Raw genomic sequence first — 26,648 nt, 5'->3', positions numbered from 1 at the left:
TTTTATTTATAATTTTTTTTCTCAATGCAAATTTAAAGGAGTTGTCCATCGAAGTAAAAACGTATCCGCATCTACATCAAGTGCCAATGTTTCAAAAAAATCAATGTTACCAAATCATCCTTCACATTTAAATGTTAGAACTCCTTTATCTAACATTTCCAATGGTAAGTCATTTATTTGTTTAATTTATTTTTATAATCGACAATCTTATTGTATCATATATAATATTGTTTACCTTCAATTTTTTTATCCCAGTCATGGATATTTCCAATAACAGTTTTCAATCACCGTCAACAAACATCAGCTTCGATTCTAACGGTAACATACATCATTGTTTTTATACTTTCTTTCTAACCTTCAAACAATTACACTTTTATTTATAATTTATCCATTTCTTATAACAATTTTTTTACAGAAACATTCAAAGGAGTGGTCAATCGAAACAAAAACGTATGCACATCTATGTCAAATGGGAAAATGTCAAAACAACCAATGTTACAAACACCTTCATATTTAAATTTTAGAACTCCGTTATCTAACATTTCCAATGGTATCTCATATATATTTTTATTTTATAATACATATATTGTCATTGTATCATATTTAATATTGTATACCTTCAAACTTCTTTTCCCAGTCATGGATATCTCCAATAACAGTTTTCAAACACCGTTACCAAACATCGGAATGGATTCAAACGGTAACATACTTGATTGCTCTTAAATTTTTTATCTTTGTTTAGAAATATAAATTAAAACTTATTATTTCATATTAAATATTGACTCATTTCTCATTAACATATTTTTTACAGACAAAATCAACGGAGTTGTTCGTCGAAATAAAAACATAACCTCATCTGAATCAACTGCAAACATGTCAAAACAATCAATTTTACAAAATCCTCCTTCACATTTAAATGTTAGAACTCCGTTATCTAACATTTCCAATGGTAAGTCATTTATTGTACCATTTCATCTAATAATATATATTTTTTATTCTATGATATTTAACAATGCATATTTTTAATCTTTTTTCCCTAGCGATGGATATTTCAAAAAACAGTTTTCAATCACCGTTACCAAATATTCGACAATACTCTGTAATTTCAAATGGTGACACATCAAACAACTCATCTACAGTAACAAAGAGATCATCTTCAGTCATGTCTACCAATCCTAATCGTAATAAAAACAAAAAAGGGCAAATTTATCTCCTATTCCAATAATTGGTTTGACATCCGATCAAGACAACAACGATGGTCAAAGTAATCAAAACATATACAACGGTATATCAAAAGGTGAATTTTTAAAAAGTATAAAATTTACAGTTGTTTATCCAATCATTTACAATTATCTAAACTTACAATATTAACTTTTTATGTAAAACTTAATTCACAGATTATTTGGATCATGGTGATCAGAATGTTGTATGCCAAATATGTTTTGCAAAATTATGGAAAGATGAATCTATCAAATGTAGAAAAAAGGATAATGAAAATTATTCTCTATGTTGTGGTTATGGCAAAGTTGAACTTCCAGAGTTAAAGAATGCACCTCCAAGTTATGAAATTCTTTTTAAATCTGGAGATTCTAAAAGCAAACATTTCATGAAGAACATTCGTTCGTACAATTCTATGTTTTCTTTTACGTCGATGGGTGGCAAAATTGATTCCTCAATCAATAGAGGCAATGCTCCATACATTTTTAGACTTAGTGGTCAAAATTATCATAGTATCAGAAGCCTTTTACCAAATCAGGGATTTAAACCAAAATTCTCTCAGTTGTACATATACGATACTGATAATGAAATCGCAAATAGACGAACATGCTTGGGGTACACTTTTCTATGTTATCACATTAATATTAATATATATCTTATTGATCAGTAATACTTTCTTTATTTATCTTATGTTTATCTGTTAATGGTACTTGCAGTGGAGAAAATCAACGATCTACATCAAATTCTTCTGTCCTTGATGATGATATTATACAAGATTTGAAATTGATGTTAGATTCAAATAATGTCTTGGTTCAATCTTATAGGATGGTTAGAGATTGTTTTAATGAAAATCCTTGTGCTGATATCAAGTTGAGAATTATTGGAAGAAGGGACCAAGATGGAAGGACATACAACCTACCGTCTGCTTCTGAGGTAGCAGCTTTGATTGTTGGAGATATTGGTGATTCAATTGATAATAGAGATATTGTTGTTCAAACTTCATCTGGTTCTCTACGACGTATTAGTGAATTACATCCATCATACCTTCCTCTTCAATATCCACTACTCTTTCCATATGGTGATGATGGTTACAGAGTTGACATACCACATCGAGGTATTACATCTTCAAGCAACAACAAGCGGCCCAACTGTACAATGAGAGAATTTTTTTCTTATAGAATACAGGACAGGGATCAATATTTTTCACTTGCAACCTAAAGAATTGTTAATTTAAATATAACATTACAAGGTCAACTTAAATATAAATTTTAGTTCAACTTAAACAACCTAAAAAATATTTTGTGAATAGTTAAAAGTGATAAATTGTAGTGTCTTTCTAATAATAATTATAAGTTGGTTAATAAGGTTAAATAAATATCAAACCTAAAGTGTAATCATAAATAAACTAAATTTCAATATTAAAATAATATATTTACTTCTACTTATAAAGCTATGTCTTTAACTTTTAACACATTATACTTAATTTATTAGATTTAATATGTTGTTGTATGTAAACCATTATCAGTTTAAAGCTACACCTTTTGAACAGTTTGGATAAAATACTTAAATTGTTAATTTAAATATAAAATTACAAGGTCAACTTAGATATAAATTTTAGTTCCACTTAAATATAAATTTTAGCTCCACTTAAAAAACTCAAAGATTATTTTTTGAATAGTTAAAAGTGATAAATTGTAGTGCTAAATGCAAAACTTAAATTGTAATCTCAATTTAACTAAAATATTTCCTAAATATATTTTTATAATCATTAAATTTTTTCAAATAAGTAGTTTAAAATAACTTATAATAACAATAGTTAAAAATAACTTCATATAAATGATTATATTGTTACCTTTAAAAACAAAAAACAATGTTTGATGTTTTAAATAATTATAATGATAGAAATTAAGACCTTAAGCAAAATAATTTTTAAAAAATTAATTAACAAAAACAACAACTATAAATAACATTAAACAATATATTATCTTTTATTTTCATTAATGAGTAACCTGCGACTAGAGGTTATTCAAGCGATTGAGATTATGCGGTTTTAATAGATGTATATATCATGATATAATTCAAAATAATCAATATATTATATCAACTTGGTATACAAATTATTATATCAAATTTAACAACAACATTATTGTTATATTTAAGAATACATATCTTTGTGAAGATTTCAACTATATAGGTGTTTCTGCGCAACGCGCGGGTATTCGCCTAGTATACTTATAAAAGAAACATTTTTCCTTTCATCACATTCATTTGAAACTCCCATGACTTTTCAATTTCTTTTTAATAATGATTTATAAGTTTGTTAGTAAGGTTAAATAAATATCAAACCAATCATATATAAACTAGCTAAATTTCAATATTAAAAAAATATCTTTACTTCTAATTATAAAGTTATGTTTTTAACTTTTAACATATTATACTTAATTTATTAGTTTTAATATGTTTTTTTTATGTAAACCATTATCATTTTAAAGTTACAATTTTTGAACAATTTATATAAAATACTTAAATTGTTAATTTAAATATAACATTATAGGGTCAACTTAAATATAAATTTTAGTTCAACTTAAACAACACAAAAAATATATTGTAAATAGCTAAAAGTGATAAATTATAGTGTCTTTCTAATAATGATTATAAGTTGGTTATAAGTTAAATAAATATCAAACCTAAAGTGTAATCATAAATAAACTAAATTTTAATATTAAAATAATATCTTTACTTCTACTTATAAAGTTATGTCTTTAACTTTTAACATATTATATTTAGTTTATTAGATTTAACATGTTGTTGTATGTAAACCATTATCAGTTTAAAGCTACAACTTTTAACCAGTTTGGATAAAATACTTAAATTGTTAATTTAAATATAAAATTACAAAGTCAACTTAAATATAAACTTCAGTTCCACTTAAAAAACTCAAAGAATATTTTGTGAATAGTTAAAAATAATAAATTGTAGTGCTAAATGCAAAAACTAAATTGTAATTTTTATTTAACTAAAATATTTCGTAAAGATATTTTTATAATCGTTAAAAGTTTTCAAATAAATAGGTTAAAATAACTTACAATAACAATAGTTAAAAATAACTTTATATAAATGATCATATTGTTATCTTTAAAATAAAAAAATAGCATTTGATGTTTTAGATAATTATAATGATACAAATTAAAACGTTTAACAAATAAAAATTTAAAAATTAATTAACAATAACAACTATAAATAACATTAAACTATATATTATATTTAATTTTATTCCGGAGTAATCTGCGGGTAGTGATTATTCAAACGATTGAGATTGTGTAGGTTAATAGATGTATATATTATAATATAATTCAAAATAATTAATATATTATATCAACTTAATATACGAATTATTATATCAAATTTAAGATGTTATATTAAAAAACATATATTCCTAAAATATTGAGCACCCTGTCAATTAATTCATTTCCACTTTTTTGTTAACTGGTGCCTTCATTTTTAGTAAAACTTGATCCACCATCGACATCAAGATCTCAGAGCGCGAGAGTTTGATCTCTCTCACTCGTGAACTCAATCAACTAAATTCAACTCATTTACTCTTCTTCCAACTCAACACCGAGATCTCTGGCTTAACCTCGATCAAAGCAAGAAGATCGATTGAGAATTGGAATCAAAAGAAATTTAAATCGAAGATGGCCGGAGGTGCTGCAGGAGGTTTTGTTACTCGAGCATTGGAATCCATGCTCAAAGAGTGTTCTGGGAAGAAGTATACCTCTCTGCAGACTGCAATCCAATCTTATCTAGGTTTGATGTTTGATCTCTCTGGTTTCCTTCAAATCCCAGATCTTCGGTTTGAATTTCAATGCGTGTTTACATATCTATATTTTGAAGTACTGAATAATTTTTGCCTGTTGTTGAGTCAATTGATTGCCTCTTTCAATCACCAATTTCTGCATCGATTCCGCAAGAAAAGGATCTGCGCATGATTTTTGACATGGACCCTAGTATTTCTCTGATGCAAAGGGGTGTGTGTGTGTTTTGGGGATAGGCAACACAGTACATCCTTTAATGCATAAAGTACAAGCGAACCTGAATTGCTATATTATAGGAGTGGGAAAAGTATACCAATCCTAATACATGAGGGAGTGAAAGTGTGGCAAAAACGCAATTTCCCGGAAGCAGTGACTGGATTGTTCATTTAACATCAACATTTTTCTAATTTCGTGTGTACTAATTTGGCATCAACATTGTTCTATTTGTTAGTTTCAGTTATTGTGTTATAGGTAAAGTTCAATTCATTTTTTGGGAATGAAGGGATAGTTTTGGTTGTCTTGCCATTACATATGTAGTTAGTTCTGTATTTGTTATTTTAGTTCTTCTTGGGCCATTCAGAATTTGAGGCTTTACATAACTGTTCTTTCCATAATCCTTGTAACTATAGGATTTTGATACTCTTCCATGCTTTGTTTCTTTATATGGTTGATGATTTCATCATTCACTAATTCCCAGTTCGTCTTGCATTTCCAGAAAATTCCAAAGATATCAATAAAGAGGTGAAAACAAGTGATGCCAGCAAAGTGACATCTTCAGAGGGAGGAGATACAAGGTGCTTACAATATATATTATTATAAGAGGATGCATGTGCCATTATCATTTGCAACTTTTTAGTTGCCAAAATTCTGCTACAATTGCTTGCTTCTGATCATTTTCTCTCTTTACTTCATTTCTTTCTTGCTAACCAAGTTTTCACGTCATTGTCTGTGCGTGTATATAAGATTCAAACTTTAGATGTAATTCGAATATGCGTCTGGAAAGAGTAACACAGAATTAAACCAGTGGATGTATCAGTAAAAGAGAAAGAGAAATGTAGATAAATGCATCATATGATTTCAGATTAAGAAACAATAGAGAAATGCCTCTCTACACAAAACTCGATGCTAGCAATATAAATCGAGTGTATTGGAAATTGGAAAAAGATGTATACATGAGTTGGGATTTATGATATACTCCCTCCTTCCCAAAATAGACAGATCTCTTGAACATAAAACTTGAGGGAATTAGTATTGTTATGAATATTGTGAATCCAGTGCTTGCATGTTCTCTGAAGGTTTACAACATATCTCATATCTAAACACGTTAAACATTGTGCTTGAATAGAACTTGTAGAATTTTGAGCTGTTCTGGATGGAATGTGCTATAAACTAAGTTCAATAAGATGGCCAAAATTGATTTAGAACAATTATTTACATTATTCAAGAAACTTAAACAATTATATACAATTATAAAATTGTTGAAAGATACGGTCTTGATAAGAGCCACCTTTGTTAAGAAACTACCCACACACAAGTGTTTTCTAAAACGTTAAGAAGTCATTAGCTCCTTTGGTTCAGAACAAACTGAAGTCACTTGGCTTATTTACTTCAGGACAAATTAGTATATTATAGAACTTTACAGGGCTTCTAAGTTTGCCTCTAGGTTAAACCGTATAAGTTTTATTTCTTGTAGACTTCAGAGCAGTATTCTGGAAAGCAATAAGTGGAGCTAAGGCCATTGATGAGGTTCTAAAAAGCATGAAGCAAAGTCAGGTGGTCAATTGACCTTCTAGTTTTTAACTGCCTAAGCTGCGAGAGAGTAGAAATATGCAATAGTTCATTTTATAACATGATATAATGACTATTTTAAGATAATGTAATTTAAGTGGATCAGGATGCAAACTCAACCAGTGATTTGTGATTTCATCCACAATTCTATAGATTATACAATTAGGAACACAGTTTTTCCATACACTCGGGATCATTTTACCAATACTTACACTCTGGATCATTTTTAACATTGTTGTTGCAGTGTGCCTGAAACCGATAATGGAACCACAAGAACTGAAGTGGAGGGTGATGTGGCACCTTCAGCTTCAAATAATGCTGAGGTGGCAGAAAACGTGGCATCAGGTGGAAGTGTGAAGACAACCTTGGCTAGTGCTGGGCATAGTTTGGAAGGAGCTGAGTCGGAACTTGTTCTTAATCCATTGCGCCTTGCATTTGAGACCAAGAGTCCCAAAATCATTGAGCTTGCATTGGATTGTCTTCATGTATGTCAATTAGTATACTTTGTTTGTAGTGGCTTTATGTTTATAACATTATTCATGTTAAAACTTTGTAAGTGCAGAAACTCATTGCATATGATCATTTAGAGGGTGACCCTGGTCTAGAAAATGGCAAAAATGGTCCTCTGTTTACAGACATTCTGAATATGGTCTGCAGCTGTGTGGATAATTCCTCACCAGATAGGTACATTGTTTTTCATATTATTATTATTTTTTTTCTCCAAAAATGTCATTTTTATGATAATGGAAATTCATGCAGTACTACTCTTCAAGTCTTGAAAGTGCTACTCACTGCTGTTGCATCCGCCAAGTTTAGAGGTGATCTTAATGCTTTTAAGGGATATTTCTTCTTGTTATGTGGTGTGAATTGAAATGCTGACATTGTGCTTTCTTATATGCAGTTCATGGGGAAGCATTACTAGGGGTAATCAGAGTGTGTTACAACATTGCTCTTAATAGGTAACTCCTAGTTTTTATTCCTTAGTTTATTTTCACTTTTAGTGAAGTGAATTCATCAACCAAAATCTCTTTTGAATGCTCAGTAAGAGTCCTATCAACCAAGCTACATCCAAGGCTATGTTAACCCAAATGATCAGCATAGTCTTCAGGCGAATGGAAACAGATCTGGTTTGTAATCTACAACTATTCATTCATATTATTGCTCTTTTACTCTTCTAAATTTTGATTTTGGCTCTCTTGCGTTGCAATTCAGGCGTCTTCACATAAAAAAAGTGGTTCATCCACAAAGGTTGAAGAAAGTTTTTCAGGTGATGAAAATGGTCAAAAGTCAACTCCTATTGAATCTCTTGATGAGCTTCATAATCTTGCTGGTGGGACTGACATTAAGGTATAATCAATTTCATTTTCCTATATGCTTCTGTCATTTGTAATGGTAATATATCAGTCAAGATTAAGATGTTTGACCTTTTATTATACAGGGTCTGGAGGCAGTTCTTGACAAGGCTGTGAAACTTGAAGATGGTGGGAAGACCCCTCGGTATATAACTATATATAGTCTTCCATAAAAAAAGTTGGCTTGAACTTATTGTATAATTTATGCTGATAATTTGTCTTTTATATTGTTTTTAAGTGGGATTGATCAGGAGAACATGAGCATTGGACAACGTGATGCTTTGCTTCTTTTCCGCACCCTTTGCAAGGTTCACATTTTTTCAGTTTTGACTTTTGACTAGAAAAAGTTTGGAACTTTTGGTTTAATTTTAGGTAATTGCAGATGGGTATGAAGGAAGATAATGATGAAGTTACTACAAAGACTCGTATTCTGTCTCTTGAACTTCTTCAGGGGTTGTTGGAAGGGGTTAGTCACTCCTTCACTAAGAACTTCACTATCATTGACTCGGTCAAAGCTTACCTATCATACGTGTTATTACGGGCATCAGTTTCACAATCCCCAGCTATCTTTCAAGTAAGTTGGATGCTTTCATTAATGTTTTTTTTGTTCCTTTTTCAAAATGATTGTGATTCTGTTTCTGTTTATTATATTATTTTGCTTTATTTTGCAGTATGCAACTGGAATTTTTTCTGTGCTATTGTTGCGTTTTAGGGAAAGCCTTAAGGTACCCACAAGTTTCTATAGTGCCTTTCTATTTGTTTTTGTAAATGTGATATACTTAAAATTCATTTTTTTTTTCAGGTTGAAATTGGTATATTTTTCCCCTTGATTGTTTTGAGATCTTTGGAAGGGTCAGAGTACCCACTCAACCTCAAATTAAGTGTTCTCCGGATGCTGGAGAAAGTTTGCAAGGATCCACAGATGCTTGTTGATCTATATGTGAACTATGATTGTGATCTTGATGCTCCAAATTCGTTTGAAAGAATGGTAATTTGTCATTTATGCCCATGGACTTTACCATATATTTTCTTAGCTCTTAAACAGGTACATGATTGATGATTCTGGTAATTTTCTTGACATATAGGTGACAACCCTATCAAGAATTGCTCAAGGGACTCAAAGTGTGGATCCTAACTCAGTCAATGCCACTCAGATTGGATCAATGAAAGGGTCTTCACTTCAGGTTTTGTATTTCCTTGTAGAAAGATTCTCTTTTTTGCACTCTCTTTTTTAGAGCAATGATAATATTTGTCTTTCATCTTTCAGTGTCTTGTGAGTGTGCTGAAATCCCTAGTTGACTGGGAGAAGTTGCGAAGAGAGTCAAAGCAGAGTGAAGACCAAAAATCTATTGAGGAAGATTCTTCAGCTGCAGAGTCTCTAGTCGGAAGTGATGTGGCAAATAACTTTGAGAAAGTCAAAGCTCATAAATCCACCATGGAAGCTGCAATATCTGAGGTAAATATGGTTTGACAGTTTGACTTTCAAGGGCAAAGGACTGTTTTTCTAGTTCAAAGGTGATTTAAGTTATCAATAATTTGCAGTTCAACCGTCATCCTGTAAAGGGCATTGAATTTCTGAAATCAAATAGTTTGGTGGAGAATACACCAGTTTCAGTTGCGCAGTTTCTCAGAAATACCCCCAGCTTGGACAAGGTACAATATTTGATCTACAACAATTTAAGGCCTTTCCAAAATTACCCTTTTATCACCATTTTGGGTCTGGAATTTCAGGCAATGATCGGTGACTACTTAGGTCAACATGAGGAGTTCCCTCTTGCTGTAATGCATGCGTATGTTGACTCTATGAACTTCTCTGAAATGAAATTTCATACTGCAATCCGTGAATTTCTTAGAGGTTTTCGTCTTCCTGGTGAAGCACAAAAGATAGATCGTATAATGGAAAAATTTGCAGAACGGTATGCATTTTCTACATTTTTCTTTTGTGAAATCATTTCCAGTAATACTTCCTGTTACATTTTTCTTTTAGTGATTTCTTTATTAGAGAGCATCATGCTTTCATTTCTTCCTATTACATCATTAGGTTTTTTAAAATCTACCAACTATTGCAATATCATCCAGATACAAAGCAGTTTCTGGTGTTATAATTTGAGTAGATTTTTCAAAGTACAATGTCCTAATAAGAAAAAGAAGAAACTACAATGCTATAATTGAGTAGATTTTCCCAAATGTAATGCCTTAATAAGAAATGAAATTTAAGTACAGTGCTATAATAAAAAAAATGAAAGTGTAATGCTATAATACACAAAAAAAAATAAAAGTACGTTGCTATTTCTTGCATTTATCCCCCAAAAGAAACTACCAATAGTCAGTTTTATGCTTAAACTTGACTCTTATTTGTAGCTAACAAGTGTTTCTTGTATTTTGCAGTTACTGTGCAGATAATCCAGGTCTTTTCAAGAATGCAGACACTGCTTACATTCTTGCATATGCAGTTATAATGTTAAACACTGATGCTCATAATCCAATGGTGTTTCCTAAAATGACAAAAGCGGAGTTTGTGCGAATGAATGCCACAAATGACCCTGAAGAATCTGCACCAACAGATCTTCTGGAAGAAATTTATGATTCCATTGTTCAAGAAGAAATAAAAATGAAAGCTGATAACATCGGGAAAAGCAGCAAAAAGCCAGAAGCTGAGGAAAGAGGGGGCATAATCGGTATTCTTAATTTGGCTCTCCCGAAACAGAAAAATCAAAGCGACACACAGTCTGAAAGTGAAGCCATTATCAAACAAACACAAGCAATATTTAGGAACCAAGGGGCAAAAAGGGGAACATTTTATACATCATATAAAATCGAGCTTGTGAGACCAATGGTTGAAACTGTTGGATGGCCACTTCTTGCTACATTTGCAGTAAGTATGGAAGAGAAAGAAAACAAAGCTAGAGTGTTTTTATGTATGGAAGGGTTCAAAGCAGGAATTCACATTACACATGTGCTTGGAATGGATACCATGCGTTATGCTTTTCTGACATCACTCATCAGATATACTTTCTTACATGCACCAAAAGATATGAGAAGTAAGAATGTTGAAGCATTAAGGACATTGTTGGATATAAGTGGCACAGAGCCTGATGCACTTCAGGACACTTGGAATGCAGTTTTGGAGTGTACTTCTCGTCTAGAATATACCGTTTCTACCCCTGCCATGGCTGCTACAGTCATGTTTGGATCCAACCAGATTTCAAAAGATGCAGTTCTTCAATCTCTTAGGGAATTAGCAGGAAAACCATCTGAGCAAGTTTTTGTGAACAGTGTTAAACTCCCAAGTGAGTCGGTGGTGGAGTTCTTTACTGCTTTATGCAATGTCTCAGCTGAAGAATTGAAGCAGAATCCAGCTCGTGTTTATAGCTTGCAGAAGCTTGTTGAGATCAGTTACTACAACATGGCCCGTATCCGTATGGTAAATAGTAAAAATACTTCATCTATTCAAATTTTAGATTTTATTTTCAGTTTTTAATGATTGGAAAATATTACTGTATATTTTTTCAGGTATGGGCGAGAATATGGTCTGTTTTGGCTAATCATTTTATTGCTGCTGGAAGTCATCATGATGAGAAGATAGCAATGTATGCTATAGATTCTCTAAGGCAACTTGGGATGAAGTATCTGGAACGTGCAGAGCTTGCTAATTTCACATTCCAGAATGACATCTTGAAACCGTTTGTTGTTTTAATGCGAAATAGCCGCAGTGAAATAATCCGAAGATTAATCGTGGATTGCATCGTTCAGATGATAAAATCAAAAGTTGGAAGCATTAAATCTGGTTGGAGAAGTGTTTTCATGATTTTCACAGCTGCTGCAGATGATGACCTGGAACCAATTGTTGAAAGTGCTTTTGAGAATGTAGAACAAGGTATATGAAAACATATTGTTTTTTTTTAAAAAAAAAAAAAGTCAGTTTTCACATATCTAACAGAAAAAACAAACAAATTTGCAGTTATACTGGAACACTTTGATCAAGTTGTTGGTGACTGTTTTATGGATTGTGTCAATTGTCTAATTGGTTTTGCCAACAATAAAACTTCTCATCGCATCAGTTTGAAAGCCATTGCACTTCTCCGCATATGTGAAGACAGACTTGCAGAGGTTTGTTTTTTTTTTTTTTTTTAATTAGTTTAATCATCCACTAACTGAGATTATTGTTCAGGGTCTGGTGCCAGGTGGCAGCTTGAAACCGATTGATGATAATGCAGATGCAACTAGTGATATAACTGAGCATTATTGGTTCCCAATGTTGGCTGGATTGTCTGATTTGACATCTGATCCGAGAGCTGAAGTTAGTAACTGTGCACTAGAGGTGTTGTTTGACTTGTTGAATGAAAGAGGAAGTAAATTTTCGGCTAATTTTTGGGAAAGTATTTTCCATCGTGTTTTATTTCCTATTTTTGATCACGTGCGCCATGCTGGTAAAGAGACTACATTGTATGGAGATGAGTGGGTCCGTGAAACTAGTGTTCATTCATTGCAGTTGTTATGCAACCTTTTCAATACTTTTTACAAGGTATGTAGAAAGCTATGTTTTTTATTTACTTTGATTTCATAAAACTTTATACCTTTTTTATTTATAAAATATGTGTGTTACTGTTTCAGGAGGTATGTTTTATGCTACCCCCACTGTTAAATCTGCTGTTAGATTGTGCGAAGAAGACAGATCAGTCAGTGGCCTCGATTTCCCTTGCTGCATTGGTCCATCTTATAGAAGTTGGAGGACATCAGTTTAGTGATAGTGATTGGGATACCTTGTTGAAAAGCATAAGGTGTGGGTCCCACCTCACCTCTCTATTATATTTTAATTTTGTATTCATGTATGTTTACTCTTAGTTTATACTTGTGGGTTTGCAGAGATGCTTCATACACGACTCAACCCCTTGAGCTATTGAATGCTTTGGGTATTGAAAGTGGTAAGAGTCGGTCGGTTGTGGCTAGAGATTTAGAGGTTCACATAAATGATAATGGTAAGAAGCCACTTTATTCTCATATTTTATGTATTTCATTTGCTCCATAGAAAGATGTAGTAATTTTTGTGTGATAGGTCAAGTGCAAGAGAATCAAGAAGGAAGACCATCAATGGATCTGCATGAATCTGAAGGTTATGGCCTACCCTACAAGTTATTTCTATACAATCTAAAACCATCAATTATATTTTATTAGATCATCAAATGGGCCCAAACTTTTTTCCCCTTCAAACTCTCATTCTCATTTTATGGTTCTGGTATTCGAGAAGTACATATAACATATTGAGTAGAAACATTCTTGATATCGTATTATATATATATGTTGTATAAGGTTCTGACACTTAAAAAAAAAACAGTTCCACCAGGAAAGGTCCAGAATGGTTCTGAAGCAGCAGCAGCAGATTTGCAAAGAAGTCAAACGATTGGTCAACGGCTGATGGACAACATCTTCATGAGAAGTTTCACTTCAAAGCCCAAGAATCCAGCTTCAGATATCGTGGTACAAGCTACTCCATCCCAGGTATAGTGTTGTTGATTCTGATCTTTTTAATTATTAAACAGATTAAAATCTGTAAAAAAATTTGATCTTATGATTTTTGATGATGTAAAGTCTGTGGATGTTGTGGGGGGGCATGAGAGTGAAGATTTGAGTGAGAGTCCATTCATGGGAACTGTAAGGGGCAAATGCATAACACAGTTGCTACTATTGGGAGCCCTTGATAGCATCCAGGTATGTTGCTACTTTTCTTTTAAAAATATGGGAAATTTTCCTTTTTTACAAGAATTGGTGAAAACAATAGAATACGGATGCAGAAAAAATACTGGAGCAAGTTGAAGGCGTATCAGAAGATGACAATATTGGAGATCTTATTCTCCATGTTAGAGTTTGCTGCATCATATAACTCTTACACAAACCTCAGACTCCGCATGCAACACATTCCTTCCGAAAGGTGAGTTTAGTTTCACACTTAATTTGTGGCTGTTTGCTTGTTTTTTTTTTCTGACACATGGCAAACTGTGATTGGTCGGTCAGGCCGCCATTGAACCTTCTACGGCAGGAGTTAGCGGGAACTTGTATTTATTTGGATGCGTTACAGAAGACGACTTGTGGGGTTGAGAAGGGAGAGGTTGATGATGATGTGGCAGTGAAGAGTGATGCTGAAGAGAAGCTTGTGTCATTTTGTGGACAGGTGCTGAAAGAAGCATCTGATTTCCAATCAAGTATTGGAGAAGGTACAAACAACAACATGGAGGTTCATCAAGTTCTTGGATTACGTTCCCCCATCATCGTTAAGGTAAGGGCGTTTTAGACATTCGATAAAAGAATACTTGAAAACATATTTTTCTAAGTAAAAATGTTGTTGTCTTGTTGATTGATGTTTACAGGTTCTCAAGGGGATGTGTGTAATGGACAACCAGATATTCAAGAAACACTTGAGAAGCTTCTACCCTTTAATTACCAAGCTTGTATGCTGTGAGCAGGTAAATCTTAATTTTTTTTTTTTTTTTTTTTTTTTTGAGAAATCTATATTTAAATCTGAAAATGAAATTGTGTGGCTGTGGCTCAGATGGACATTCGTGGTGCACTTGCGGAGCTTTTTAGTATGCAACTAAATGGACTTTTGCAATAGGAATGTTTGAATGAATTATGAGCACTTTAGAAGCAAGAACACGGCCTGTGAACATCATTTTTGTGTCTCTATTTTGTCTAGTAGTAAACTATTCTTTTCAATGCTGACAAGTTGTTTCGTTGTATATTTTTGCATAGATAGATTGCATCAACTTTATTTTTCGTTTAATTGCTTGTTGTACAACATGTTCGTCTAACCATTAGCCGATTCAATGCCTTGAAAGATTCAGATACAATCTTGCATTGCAAATCACAATTTCTCTATATAAACATAAACTACATTACATGTTTATTTATTTACGTTTTATAGCAATGTGTGACACGAATGATAGGCACCTACTAAACTAGGTGTGTGATTTTGGATGAGATGGACATGTTAAATTAAGCATGTCGTGTCGTGGCATTGGTATCTAATGAAGTAATGATGTAGTTAGTTTCAAACAAAATAGTTGATTAAACTAAAGTTATGCCGAGTTGATTATTTATTTATTTATTTTATTTGTATTTCTAATTTGGTTATTCCTATCTTCAAAAGATTTTCTATAAGCAAGGTCCATGGCCGTGGTTTGCCCTCCACACATAATTCAACTCATAATTTTCAGTGTTGGAACAAAGAATAGTTTGAAAGTTATGTGTAAGAGAATTAAAATCTAAAATAAACATTTTGGATAATTGTTTGTTATGAAATCTTATTATATTGATGACAAGTTAATAGTGTTTATGCGATGTATATAGTGATATCCAATATACTTGGACGATTTTTGGTTAATGGTTGATTTTGTGATCTCTAGCAAAGTTCAATTTGTGGATTTCTTAATATTACTTTAAAATAAAATTAGTCAACCATCAATTACTCGATTTTAATTTATAGAACTTTTCCAATCGGTTTTTTCAAATCATTTGAGCAACCAAACATGACTCTAAATGTATTTTAGTCATATTACATAATACCAATTTTGACCATCAACTAAGTTATCCGGCTAGTCCATTTTACTATTTATACTTCCAACCATCAATACTTTCCAATTATAGTATGAATATTTTAAAAAAACTTTTATTATTATAGTACGAAATGTACGTTTGAATTGCAGTTGCAAACTTAATGTATTACCGGTTTTAGTTTCAATTTGAACAACTATTTAAATTTACTAAGAGATATTTTAGATATATGATAAACAAAATATTTTTATTAAACTATGTATTTAGCTTAAACTACGGATCAAATATGTAAACATATTTGATTTGGAGGCGTTTTTGAAAACTTTAACTTTAAAGTGATGTAAACTATGCAAAGCAAAAGACAAAGGGCTTCATGTTAATATTTTTCAAACTTCATTTGAAGTGTAGGGATGTAATGTTCTTTCTCTGAGAAACTCCACAGCAGGCAAAAGCCGAAGCACGCCGCTTATAGAAACACCGCCACCACTTTCATCCGCCGATATTCATCTCCGGTGCCGTATATTCTTTGTAGGTGAGCATTCTATGTATTTTTCCTGATCCCATTAACTCCTATTTTTGTGTATAAATCTGATTGTTAGATTTATGTTTAGAGACATTATATGATATAATCATTGAATCAGAATAGCAGTAGCTTTCCTTGTACGTGCTTAGCGAAACTTAAGTAGAAGTATGTCTGACAGAAAATGTGGTGGGGCTGAGAGCTTTAGGTAAATTTTGTGACGACGCAAGTGCATATGAAGTGTTTGATGAAATGCCTGACCTAGATATTTGCGGTTTACCATTCTGAGTGTAGTGATTTCTGACATTTTTGTAAATAGGTCACTGAAAACTTCGAAATACTATGAAGATCGCGGTTAGTGATTGTTCAGTTGTTTCTGAAACTTCCAATTTCATTTTCCTCACACCAATCAAGTATAAGTGTCTACATGAACGGATGACTTGTTTTTGTCATATGGTGTAGTAGATTAGTAGTTGCAATCTTCTAACCCACTTGTGTATGAGTTCCATACAAGGTGAGGAGGTGGAGTTTTGCTATGCTTATGTATCAAGAAGCTATCTTTGCTATGGAAAGAAGATTATAAAAGTAGGATACACAGTTTGTTCTTTTAAGATAAAAACAGATGGAGACTGTCTGATTTTGATTTTAAATCTGTCAAGAAGAGTACTTGTTAGTAGAGCATGGGATGGATATCAACTTGTCAATTATCATGCATATGTTTTTTTAGCTATCTCTCTTGCTTATATACACCTTTATATACTAACATATGAAACATGATATCTGATCTTTTATTCTATGGTACGTATCATATTCCAAATTTTTTATAGGTTGTACTTTGATACTATGACAAGGTTTCATATTTCTGGATATTAAATATTTGTGCTGTTTATCATTTATCTAAGATGTTGTCCCTATTCCACATCATCATATGTTCTTTTTGTTTCTTTTACAAATAGCTCATATAAAATCATACTTCTCTGGGAACTTTCAGTGAAGACTACCTTTAAGAATAAGTCATGGTGGGCTGGCATCGACATGTGCATTCTTTGTTCCAAAAGGTTGGGAAAAGAGTGGAAAGCAGCTATCACACCTATGCAAACTTTTCCATTTCTCCATTGAAGTTATCTCAAATTCAAGGTTAAAACTTTATACAATATCTTTTAGATTTGAAGCTTGGTAATATGAACTTGTGAAGAAAAACATGATTTCCTTATCTTAACATTATTGTTTTTTTCAGGTGTGCCACCTCATATGCAGCTCCTTCGAGTTCCACCTTCAATAAACATGTCAAGACCTTTATATCACTATTTCCACCAGTTGGTAACGCTTTGGAGTTGATTTGAATCAGTTTATTTGTCATCTTTGTTTAAATTGCAAGTTATTATTTATAGGTTTTGTTTTTGAATTTTTTTTTTCATGTATTGTAGGGATTTACTAGTACAAGAAGATTACTTTCATCTGAAGCAACCCCGGGTCCTTCTCCTCTAACACCAACATTGGCTATAGGCAGTGGGAAAGCTGAACCTGAGAAAGCTGTTTCCAAACCTTCAAAAGTCCAAGCAGTTCTCAAAGACATAAAACAGGTTCATCTTTTTCATTCATTATTAATCACAACCTTATTTTAAAACATAAAGATGCTAGTTTCCTATTATTTAATTTTAATATTTGTTAATGGTTTCAGAGCCCAAAGAAGGTGAACTTGGTTGCTGCATTGGTTCGTGGGATGCGTGTTGAGGATGCTCTATTACAGTTACAGTTGACAGTAAAACGTGCTTCAAAAACTGTCTACCAGGTCACAACACTCTCTAAACTCTAATACATGCAAATAAAAAAAAATGTTAATGTTGTAAAAATTGTAATAGAAAGAAACACAACCACTTAATATATATTTTGATGATTGATTTGTGCAGGTGATCCACTCAGCCAGAGCTAATGCCACACACAATCATGCATTCGATGCAGATCGCCTTATTGTTGGTAATAATAACAACAACAACAATAATAATAATAATAATAATAATAATAATAATAATAATATAGTTTATTCAATTCAATGATAAGTTTATAAATGTTGTATAAAATTTGGTACAACAGCGGAAGCATTTGTTGGGAAGGGATTTTTCAAGAAAAGGGTGTCGTATCATGCAAAAGGTAGAAGTGGAGTAAGAGTGAGACCCGAGTGTAGACTAACAGTTGTTCTAAGGGAAATAACCCCTGAAGAAGAAGTCGAAATCGCCAGGCTAAAAGTCCACAATTTCACAAAACTCACCAAGCGAGAGAGGCGCCTCGTGCCACATAAGCTTATTGAGACAACCCCAATTTGGAATCGCAAAGGTAACCCTAGAAATCATCAAGAACAACCTCCTGCCATGGCTGCATGAAATTACTGCACTTCTTTACTTCTATTTTCATGGACATTGTAAAAACATAATGTTGTTTGTGGTCAAAGTGAGAGACTTTCACAACTATGGGGTTGATTTTGAATAATTAGGAATCTTGAGACTATGTCTATCAGTCTGTGAGTGCTTCTTTTTTTTTAGTAGTTGAAATATTATTTATTACATTGAGTGTGTTTTACACAACTCGATACATGATCACCAATCACCATACTCAAATTAACATGACATCCAAATAACTTTTTTGCATTACCAAAAAGAAAAAAGAAAAAAGAAAAAGAACAAGACCCCACCTAAAAGTCAAAAGGAAAAGAATGAATAAAACATAAAAGATACTTTAGTTTCAGGGAATCATCATTATATTTATGAACAACACAAGCATTCCCAATTGGATAATCATAAAGCTAGGAAAGATGAGTTGTGATGATTTTCAGAATTTGTAACTTGTTTTATAAAAATCTTTTCACAGTACAAGACATCCTAGACGTCGTTTCTTTTGTTTGCTTGGTTTTGAAGGTTGAAGGACTGCCTTGATTGCCACGTCAAATACTGTCTTCACACTCTGCATGCATCACACATCACACATGACATCAGCACTACTACTTGTAAATGCTAGTAACATGTATTATATATGAATATGAATATGATGGTTGGAACTTGGAACAAAGTCACAAAACCTGTTGTGTCTTGGAGCTGCATTCCACATAACCGACTGCCCCTATTTGCTTCTTTAGTTCTTCACCCTGGATTCGAATTAATTATTGAAAAAGGAAATCCTCAAATTATGATTCTTGAGGGACTAAAACTTATATTAGTAAGAGTTCGTGACTCTCAGAATCCCTTTACTTTTCCAGTTTTACATTAAGAGTCCCTGTTGGCATACAAACTCCTTAAAAACCACAAGTAAGTTGTACCTGTGATGTGGATATAGTAGAAGCCCCTGGATAGTCCATTAGAAACTTCTTGTCTTCTCTCAAATCTGTTTATCCAACCAAGTATGAAACAAACTAAAGGAGGAGATGTAATCATGTAAATTTTAAGAAAGAGGCTTGCTTAATGCTTATGCTTATAACTAAGGGTGCAAATTGTAAATATAGTATAGTCCGTTCCTTGATTTTACAAAGCTTACATTGCTACCCTTAACTAACTCTATCTATTGGCGTATTTAGTCTGTAAAGTCGTTTTCTCATCTTTAAGCGTAAATATTAATAACGAGAAAAAGAAAGCAAACCAACCTAGCTTTGTCCCCACAAGAACAATAGGCACTGAGGGTGCGTAATGCCGCAACTCTGGGATCCACTTTTTTTTTTTTCAACCAAAACAAAAGAAATCACTATTGTTAGTGCTACACATCATCTCAATCAATTGCATACACAAATAGAGTAGTAGTACATTTTCATTTTTCATAATATATATGGCAAAAAACGAGGACAAAACTTCATGTGTCATGTTTGAGAATTGAGAAGAAAAGATTGATGTGATAATATACATACATGTCTATTCTATTAAATATGATAAGAAAAAGAATATGATATAATTGAATATACATACATACATACCTTTTTGGAAATGTTCTCGAAGCTAGGTCTACTTATCAAAGAAAAAGCAAGGATGAAAACATCAGCTCCTCTGTAGCTCAGTGGCCTTAACCTATTGTAGTCTTCTTGACCTGTTTACAATTTTTACATTTTTTTTTTTGTTTTCAATATAATATATTCAACATAATTAATTGTATGTAACAATCGTCAATCAAGGATCGTTTTTCTACTTGTACAAACAGATTGTCAAACCCCAACTAATTTATCACCCGACAATATCAAATATATGATATTGGAATGCCATATCACATTGGAGGCAATGTCACATGATTACTTATTTGTTATAATTATAACACCAAGGCAAGGCAAGCCTCCAAAAAGTACTTTTTATCCCTATGCAAAATTCGAGCCAATTTCATATTGGGGCTTTCATCCCAATCATTATCGTTTGGTCCACTATATAACATAATGCTCTTTGTACTATATGATTTTAAATAACAAATTATAATAGATTCCAATTAATAACTAAGGGAGGGTGTTTTTCTTTCTATCATTCCCTAAATAAGAAGCATAGACATAGTACAATAGTGGATTTACTAAATGAATGTTGTCTATTTGCACATCGACTTTTTTTTTTTTTTTTTTTTTTTTTTCTTATTGTGTCATAAAGTAAGGATTTTACTATGTTAATTCTTTTTATATAAATAGTAAAAAGTATAAAGAAATAAAACAGTATTTTGGTTTATTATGTTTGGAGAGGACAAAGAACGGCATTTTCACAATAATTTATATTTGATAATAACTATATGACATGACATAGAGAATACCACCCTTCATATGCAATGTATATATGCTTTAACTTCATTATCTATATATTGATTTTGTTTTTTCCGTTTATTCAACATAGAAAATAATCTAAATTTTTATTCTTAGATATTTAAGATTATTAGTAATTATTGTACGTATGTGAGTAATACTAATACACCCATGCAAACTTATGTAATAATTATAGTGTTTGCAAAGTATACTTTATAACAAGTAAATTAATTTGATGAATATAATAAAAATTCATATACTTTTGTTTTAATTAAACTATATTTTATATAAGTGATGAACATTTTGTAAGTAACAAAGGTGAAAACTTTTGAAAATATTAATCATACTACACACTTGCATTCAAAAATACATATCTTATTGATTTTAATTATAATACACACACATTCAAAACAAAAAACTTTCTCATTTTCATGATGATATGAATAAAAAGATGAAAAATGCATATAAAATGTAAAAAAGGGGTGTACCAGCAGTATCCCACAGACCCAAATTCACAACTTGGCCATCAACAGTAACACTTGCACTAAAATTATCAAAAACCGTTGGAACATAATCCTGCAAAAACAAAAATATATATATGTTTCAACGAAGAACATAAATTTCCAAGAAAAGTCAAAAGTCAAACCTTCAACAAGATCACACACACACACACAGTGAGTAGAAGAACAGAAGAAGAGACTTACAGTGGGGAAAGTGTTGCTGGTGTAGGAAATAAGAAGACAAGTCTTTCCAACTGCTCCATCTCCAACTGTAACACATTTTATAAACTTTGTGGTTGTACTCATTTTGACTTTGACTTTCTTGATTTTGACCTTGAAGAACTTGTAGAAATTTAAACCCTGGTTGATTGAGGAAAGACTTTGGTTATGAAGAAGAAGGAGGAGAATGTATCAAGAGAAAATGATGGGTTTTCTTGGGGGAAAAGTGAGGTGCCTAAAAAGAGGAAAGATGAGAGAAAAGGAAAAGTGAAAAGTCAAATTTGTAATCTTGACTTTTTGTAATGTGGGAAGTCAAAGTCCAGTACTATAGGGCCTGGCCCAAAATGGAAACTAAAGTTTAGTTAATGGAAATACTCCAATATGGGCTTGGAGTTGTTAACTCTTGAGCCTAGGAAAGTCACTAGTATACATGGGTTTAGCCCATTAGTTACGAGGGAATTTGGTTGACTTGACTTTATGAGTGTACTATTATTATAGTATTATTTATAACTTACAACTTGCAACATACCAAGGATAAGATAAGAAGCAATGTAGAGGTGGGTATTATGTAAATATATTGTACCATATTAACCTAATATCTTAAATAACCTCCACATAAGTAAAAAATATATATAAAATGACATTGCGTAAGTTTGTTAAGGATTTTGCGAATAGTTATATCTGTAAACACATAGAAAAATAGCTGAGTGGCTATTTAGATATATTGTCTAATTGACCCAACACGTTAAATAATCCATGTATCATTTCAAAAAACATGAAGGTAAAATATCACGAAATGTATTTAAGGTTTCAAGAATAAATATACGAATAAAAAGAAAAAAGCTAACATATGTAGATATACCAACACATTGATCCGAGGTCTTGATAGACATAAGCTGATTTGCGGAAAAATCGTCAAAAATTATAAATTGTTGCATTTATATCATTTTTTTCGAAGTGTTTCTACGATTATTCGCGATTAATAAAGAATCACCGATTAAGTTTGATTAAAAATATCATGTTGATCAATTAGGTTTTTCTATTAAAGTTAAAATAATTGTTATTGAATTATAGCATAATGGACAATTATTTTATGATTATGTCGATAAAATTCTTTCAAATATTTAAAAAAATAATGTTTAAGCAAATACATTTATGGGAATAAAAAAATTAATTTCCCACTAAAAAATCAAGAATAGGAAACGAAGAAAGAGGAGAGAGAAAATAAGAGCTTTAGCTCTCTCTTCCGATGTTCACGAACCCTAATTTTTCCCATCTCCCTTTGTTCAATCTTCGTGGATGCACCCCTTTTCGTCCCTTAGAACCTTGATCTTCTTTTCTTTATTTTTCTTTCTTTTATTCAATTAGGTTAAACGAAATCTTGAATCAGATCTATAGTTTCTTCGGAAACTTAGAGAGATATCTACATATACGTACGAATATACCAATATTTATGTACAGGGATCGAGGTGGATCTTCGGCGAAGTCGGAAATGGTTGGAGGAGGAGGTGGTGGACCGTTGGATCGGAAACGAATCAATGATGCCTTGGACAAGCACTTAGAAAAGACGTCATCTTCGACCTCCAGGGTTTTGAATAATAATAGCAAGGAGAAAGAAAAATTGTCTATGCCGTCAACTTCTGCAGCAGGTGGCGGTGGAAAATCTCATCACATGGACCACCATCGTGACAACCGTTCCTCCTCTACTCTTGCCAACCCCAAAAACAAGGGCTCCGATGGTTTGTTTTCTTCTGAAAAATCTGTACTTTCCGAACGTTATGGTATGCTGATAGAAGAATAATTGTGGATGAGCTCTTTGCATTACTTAAATCTGTTAGATTCAATCATCTATGGCATATATTCGTGTGAAAAAGATATCACTTGGGATTATGCATATCTACACCGTATCATTACCTGACTTTATTTTTATTGCTGTGAATATGTTAAGCAGAGTCTTTGTTATGAGTCAAATTTAATCATACACACACTACATTCATATTTTCAAGAATATTGGAAATGATGTTCTAAGTGCTTATCTTGCATGAATGGATGCCTGGGTTACTGTTGTGTTTATGCAAATATTAGCCTGTTTGATCAGATTCTGTCTTGTGGTTTGGATAGATGAATTACCCATTTAATGGCATGTTTGAATGTATAAGAAGATGAATGCACATTTGTTCTACAACCTAAACTTGGGGTTTTATCTCTTACAATACATAATGACATTTATTTTTGGTTGTAATTGCAGATGAATCTGAAACAGACAGCGAGGAGTCTGATGTTAGTGGTTCAGATGAGGATGATACATCTTGGATTTCATGGTTTTGCAATTTGCGAGGAAATGAATTTTTCTGTGAAGTTGATGATGAGTACATTCAAGATGATTTCAACCTGTGTGGGTTAAGCAGTCAAGTTCCTTATTTTGATTATGCACTTGATCTAATCTTAGATGCAGAATCTTCTCATGGTAAGCTCTACACCCTCCCTGTATTCTCATACTTTTTCTGAATCTTGGATATTCTACTAAATTGTTGGGTATATTCCTTTAAACAATTTATCTCTTTCTAGACATGTAATGGCCTGATTCATGTGATGGTGATTTGTTTTATAAATAAGCAGGAGATATGTTCACTGAAGAACAAAATGAACTGGTTGAGTCAGCAGCTGAGATGCTGTATGGCCTGATTCACGTGCGCTACATATTGACCACCCGTGGAATGTCTGCAATGGTACAGCTCTATTCTCTTTTTCATGTTTGTTCATATATAATTTTATAAAATATACATATTGAGATTTGTAGTGCTTAAAACATTATATATAGTTGGAAAAGTACAAAAATTACGACTTTGGAAGGTGCCCAAGAGTTTACTGCTGTGGACAACCCTGTCTTCCTGTTGGTCAATCCGACATACCCCGATCCAGCACTGTCAAAATTTACTGTCCTAAATGTGAAGATATCTACTACCCTCGATCCAAATACCAAGGCAGTATCCTTTATTAAAATATTTGATAAAGATTTTTTTTTTTTTTTTGTATGTTTGTGTTCCTTGACTTTGGTTGCATAATAGATATTGATGGTGCTTATTTTGGAACGACTTTCCCTCACTTGTTCTTGATGAGTTATGGACACCTGAAGCCACAAAAGGCCATACAAAGCTACACCCCAAGAGTATTCGGCTTCAAGCTTCACAAACCATGACTTATTTCACATACAATGCTTAACCTTACACGGACGGGTATGTATGTTCAGAAAATGGTCTTGAGATTATTATATCAAAAGAAAGAGAAAAAAAAAATTAAAGTAGTAGGTGTTTCAATGTGGCTGTTGCAAGTCTGTTCTGTGTTTTTTTTTTTTTTTTTTTAATTAAATTTTATGAGGTCTAAGAAGTTATATGGAAAAAATGCTTTATCTTTCTGTGTTAGTAGAATTAATGTAATGTGATGCTCTGGTCTGGTTTGTACAAGCCAAGGTAGTTTCATTGTATTCCTCCTTGTTTTGTTTTGTTTTGAATTTTGATTGTTGTATACTTGTTTTGTTTCCTGCACATACTAAGTAGCTTGCCACATAGGAACTCTAAACACAATAAGTTATCATCACGATCATCAGCTGATTTATTACTGTTCACTTGTTAAGTTTTCCATTTGAGGTTTGGTAACCAGAATTTATAGCACCAGTTTGATGTTCACGCAACTGTGTTAAGGCTGTGTATGTCTTGATTTCCCATTATATATTGTATTTATTATATGTGTCGGACTGCGTAGCTTTAATATAACAATACATGGGAGTTGAGGCATTCGATTCAACTGCAATCAGATTTCCAAATTAAGTTTACAAACGAATTCATATCCTCATATAGAAGATACAATCTATTTAAAGAAAATAGATATAAAGTGGAGGTTAGTCCACTTTACCGATTTACAACATAGAGTCACTGTCATGTGGTAGAACTCAAACCTTAGGTACAATAATCACTCATGTATCTCTCTATCTAGTTACAAAAGGAGACGCTGGACTGCACTTAGAAAAGTAGTCTTTTAACTAGAATCACAAGGTGCACTTTCTCAATTTTTGGTTCCACAAAAGGCATAACGATGCTAACCAAAAACAATAAAAAACAAATAATAATAAATAAATAACAGAAGGCAATACTTTATAAAATGACCAATTTTGTTTTTATAAAATATATAATTTGTTCACTTATATAATTAAAGATTTGTTTAGATAAGTGTTACCACTTAGATTATTATTTGAGAAAAAAAGACAAATTTGGCTCAATTCACTAGTTTCTTTCAAAGAAATAGCCACACAATTAAAAAATAACCCATATAACCATCAAAATCATAGTTGGACCTTCATGGACTGCAATTTCAATTGATTGGTTGCGATTTCGTATTTGTCTAATGTTAATTTTTTGCTAAATTTGAACCCACATATATTCTTTATAGGAACTCCAATTAACCCGATTCATTTTCATTACGTTCTTTGTAGCAAGGGCTTTCTATTGATATATTACAATCAATATTTGGGCATTGGAAAATCCTTTAAAAGCTCCAAATTAGGCCTCTCGGCTGTTCGGAAATTTCCAAGACTGAGATTTTTTTCTTATTTTTTCACAGTTAATAGAATTTTTTTCCTAACTTCAAACTCCTACAACTTTTTCATACAAACTCAGATTTGGTATAATCTTTTAACTATAGTTTTCATTTAGAACGCTATCAGTCCTAGCACATATAGGCTTTAGACTTTGAGTTATGAAGCTCCAAATTAGACTACTTAGTGATTTTTGAACTTCTCCAAAATTCACTCTTTTTCATATAAGCTTCAAGGAAACATTTTCATTCATTCCAAACCACTCCTATTAATAACTTATGGAACTTAATCCATTCACCCCTTTTTGAATTTAAGCTCTGAAAAATGAGTTTAAGAGCTTAAATTCA

General features: G+C 32.3%; 4 protein-coding genes across 7 annotated transcripts; 3 read left to right on the top strand and 1 right to left on the bottom strand.

The window, feature by feature from the left end:
• The first annotated feature begins 4,702 nt into the window (after positions 1-4,702).
• On the top strand, positions 4,703-15,038 carry LOC145105594 (brefeldin A-inhibited guanine nucleotide-exchange protein 5-like). The gene is made up of 30 exons (XM_079042681.1): positions 4,703-5,025; positions 5,749-5,827; positions 7,066-7,306; positions 7,384-7,505; positions 7,581-7,639; positions 7,723-7,780; positions 7,864-7,948; positions 8,034-8,168; positions 8,260-8,318; positions 8,412-8,481; positions 8,556-8,747; positions 8,845-8,898; positions 8,976-9,161; positions 9,259-9,357; positions 9,441-9,629; positions 9,716-9,826; positions 9,905-10,089; positions 10,562-11,597; positions 11,687-12,050; positions 12,135-12,283; positions 12,345-12,698; positions 12,788-12,954; positions 13,040-13,152; positions 13,230-13,286; positions 13,509-13,672; positions 13,763-13,882; positions 13,966-14,102; positions 14,186-14,447; positions 14,539-14,634; positions 14,721-15,038. Exons 1-30 carry the CDS (start codon positions 4,914-4,916, stop codon positions 14,781-14,783), a joined length of 5,118 nt encoding a protein of 1,705 aa, XP_078898807.1. The 5' UTR covers positions 4,703-4,913; the 3' UTR covers positions 14,784-15,038.
• A 1,074-nt stretch (positions 15,039-16,112) lies between these two features.
• LOC145105592 (uncharacterized) lies at positions 16,113-18,755 on the top strand. 3 transcript variants are annotated; one of them, XM_079042679.1, is made up of 7 exons: positions 16,113-16,249; positions 17,233-17,378; positions 17,479-17,561; positions 17,669-17,824; positions 17,923-18,033; positions 18,152-18,218; positions 18,336-18,755. In XM_079042679.1, the coding sequence occupies exons 2-7, from the start codon at positions 17,258-17,260 to the stop codon at positions 18,620-18,622; spliced, it is 825 nt and encodes a 274-aa protein (XP_078898805.1). In that variant the 5' UTR covers positions 16,113-16,249; positions 17,233-17,257; the 3' UTR covers positions 18,623-18,755. The 3 variants fall into 3 exon arrangements, with proteins under 3 accessions (XP_078898805.1, XP_078898804.1, XP_078898803.1); XM_079042678.1 differs by having other exon boundaries at positions 16,115-16,253; positions 17,198-17,378; XM_079042677.1 differs by having other exon boundaries at positions 16,116-16,253.
• Positions 18,756-18,956: 201 nt separating this feature from the next.
• Positions 18,957-21,957, bottom strand: LOC145105593 (rac-like GTP-binding protein RAC2). The gene is made up of 7 exons (XM_079042680.1): positions 21,696-21,957; positions 21,480-21,567; positions 20,197-20,306; positions 19,873-19,936; positions 19,552-19,616; positions 19,315-19,380; positions 18,957-19,199 (listed from the first exon to the last, which is right to left on the bottom strand). The coding sequence occupies exons 1-7, from the start codon at positions 21,795-21,797 to the stop codon at positions 19,101-19,103; spliced, it is 594 nt and encodes a 197-aa protein (XP_078898806.1). The 5' UTR covers positions 21,798-21,957; the 3' UTR covers positions 18,957-19,100.
• A 929-nt stretch (positions 21,958-22,886) lies between these two features.
• LOC145105589 (putative casein kinase II subunit beta-4) lies at positions 22,887-25,194 on the top strand. Of its 2 annotated transcripts, none has more exons than XM_079042675.1 (5): positions 22,887-23,449; positions 23,959-24,177; positions 24,330-24,439; positions 24,532-24,697; positions 24,779-25,194. In XM_079042675.1, the coding sequence occupies exons 1-5, from the start codon at positions 23,164-23,166 to the stop codon at positions 24,907-24,909; spliced, it is 912 nt and encodes a 303-aa protein (XP_078898801.1). In that variant the 5' UTR covers positions 22,887-23,163; the 3' UTR covers positions 24,910-25,194. The 2 variants fall into 2 exon arrangements, with proteins under 2 accessions (XP_078898801.1, XP_078898800.1); XM_079042674.1 differs by having other exon boundaries at positions 24,327-24,439.
• Positions 25,195-26,648: the final 1,454 nt, after the last annotated feature.

This window comes from Lactuca virosa, chromosome 4 (assembly GCF_052849685.1).
Source record: "Lactuca virosa cultivar CGN04683 chromosome 4, Lactuca_virosa_CGN04683_v6, whole genome shotgun sequence".
NCBI lineage: Eukaryota > Viridiplantae > Streptophyta > Magnoliopsida > Asterales > Asteraceae > Lactuca > Lactuca virosa.
This window is presented reverse-complemented; position numbering and strand designations above follow the sequence as displayed.

Coding starts and splice junctions, on each gene's coding strand:
- LOC145105594 (XM_079042681.1), top strand. CDS start 4,914: ATGGCCGGAGGTGCTGCAGGAGGTTTTGTTACTCGAGCATTGGAATCC. Junction 8,482..8,555: donor TTTTCCGCACCCTTTGCAAG/GTTCACATTTTT, acceptor AGGTAATTGCAG/ATGGGTATGAAGGAAGATAA. Junction 14,448..14,538: donor GTTCCCCCATCATCGTTAAG/GTAAGGGCGTTT, acceptor TGATGTTTACAG/GTTCTCAAGGGGATGTGTGT.
- LOC145105592 (XM_079042679.1), top strand. CDS start 17,258: ATGGTGGGCTGGCATCGACATGTGCATTCTTTGTTCCAAAAGGTTGGG. Junction 17,825..17,922: donor TTCTCAAAGACATAAAACAG/GTTCATCTTTTT, acceptor TAATGGTTTCAG/AGCCCAAAGAAGGTGAACTT. Junction 18,219..18,335: donor TGCAGATCGCCTTATTGTTG/GTAATAATAACA, acceptor TTGGTACAACAG/CGGAAGCATTTGTTGGGAAG.
- LOC145105593 (XM_079042680.1), bottom strand. CDS start 21,797: ATGAGTACAACCACAAAGTTTATAAAATGTGTTACAGTTGGAGATGGA. Junction 21,568..21,695: donor CCAGCAACACTTTCCCCACT/GTAAGTCTCTTC, acceptor TTGTTTTTGCAG/GATTATGTTCCAACGGTTTT. Junction 19,617..19,872: donor TCTTGTGGGGACAAAGCTAG/GTTGGTTTGCTT, acceptor TTGGATAAACAG/ATTTGAGAGAAGACAAGAAG.
- LOC145105589 (XM_079042674.1), top strand. CDS start 23,164: ATGTACAGGGATCGAGGTGGATCTTCGGCGAAGTCGGAAATGGTTGGA. Junction 23,450..23,958: donor CAAAAACAAGGGCTCCGATG/GTTTGTTTTCTT, acceptor TTGTAATTGCAG/ATGAATCTGAAACAGACAGC. Junction 24,178..24,326: donor AGATGCAGAATCTTCTCATG/GTAAGCTCTACA, acceptor TTTATAAATAAG/CAGGAGATATGTTCACTGAA.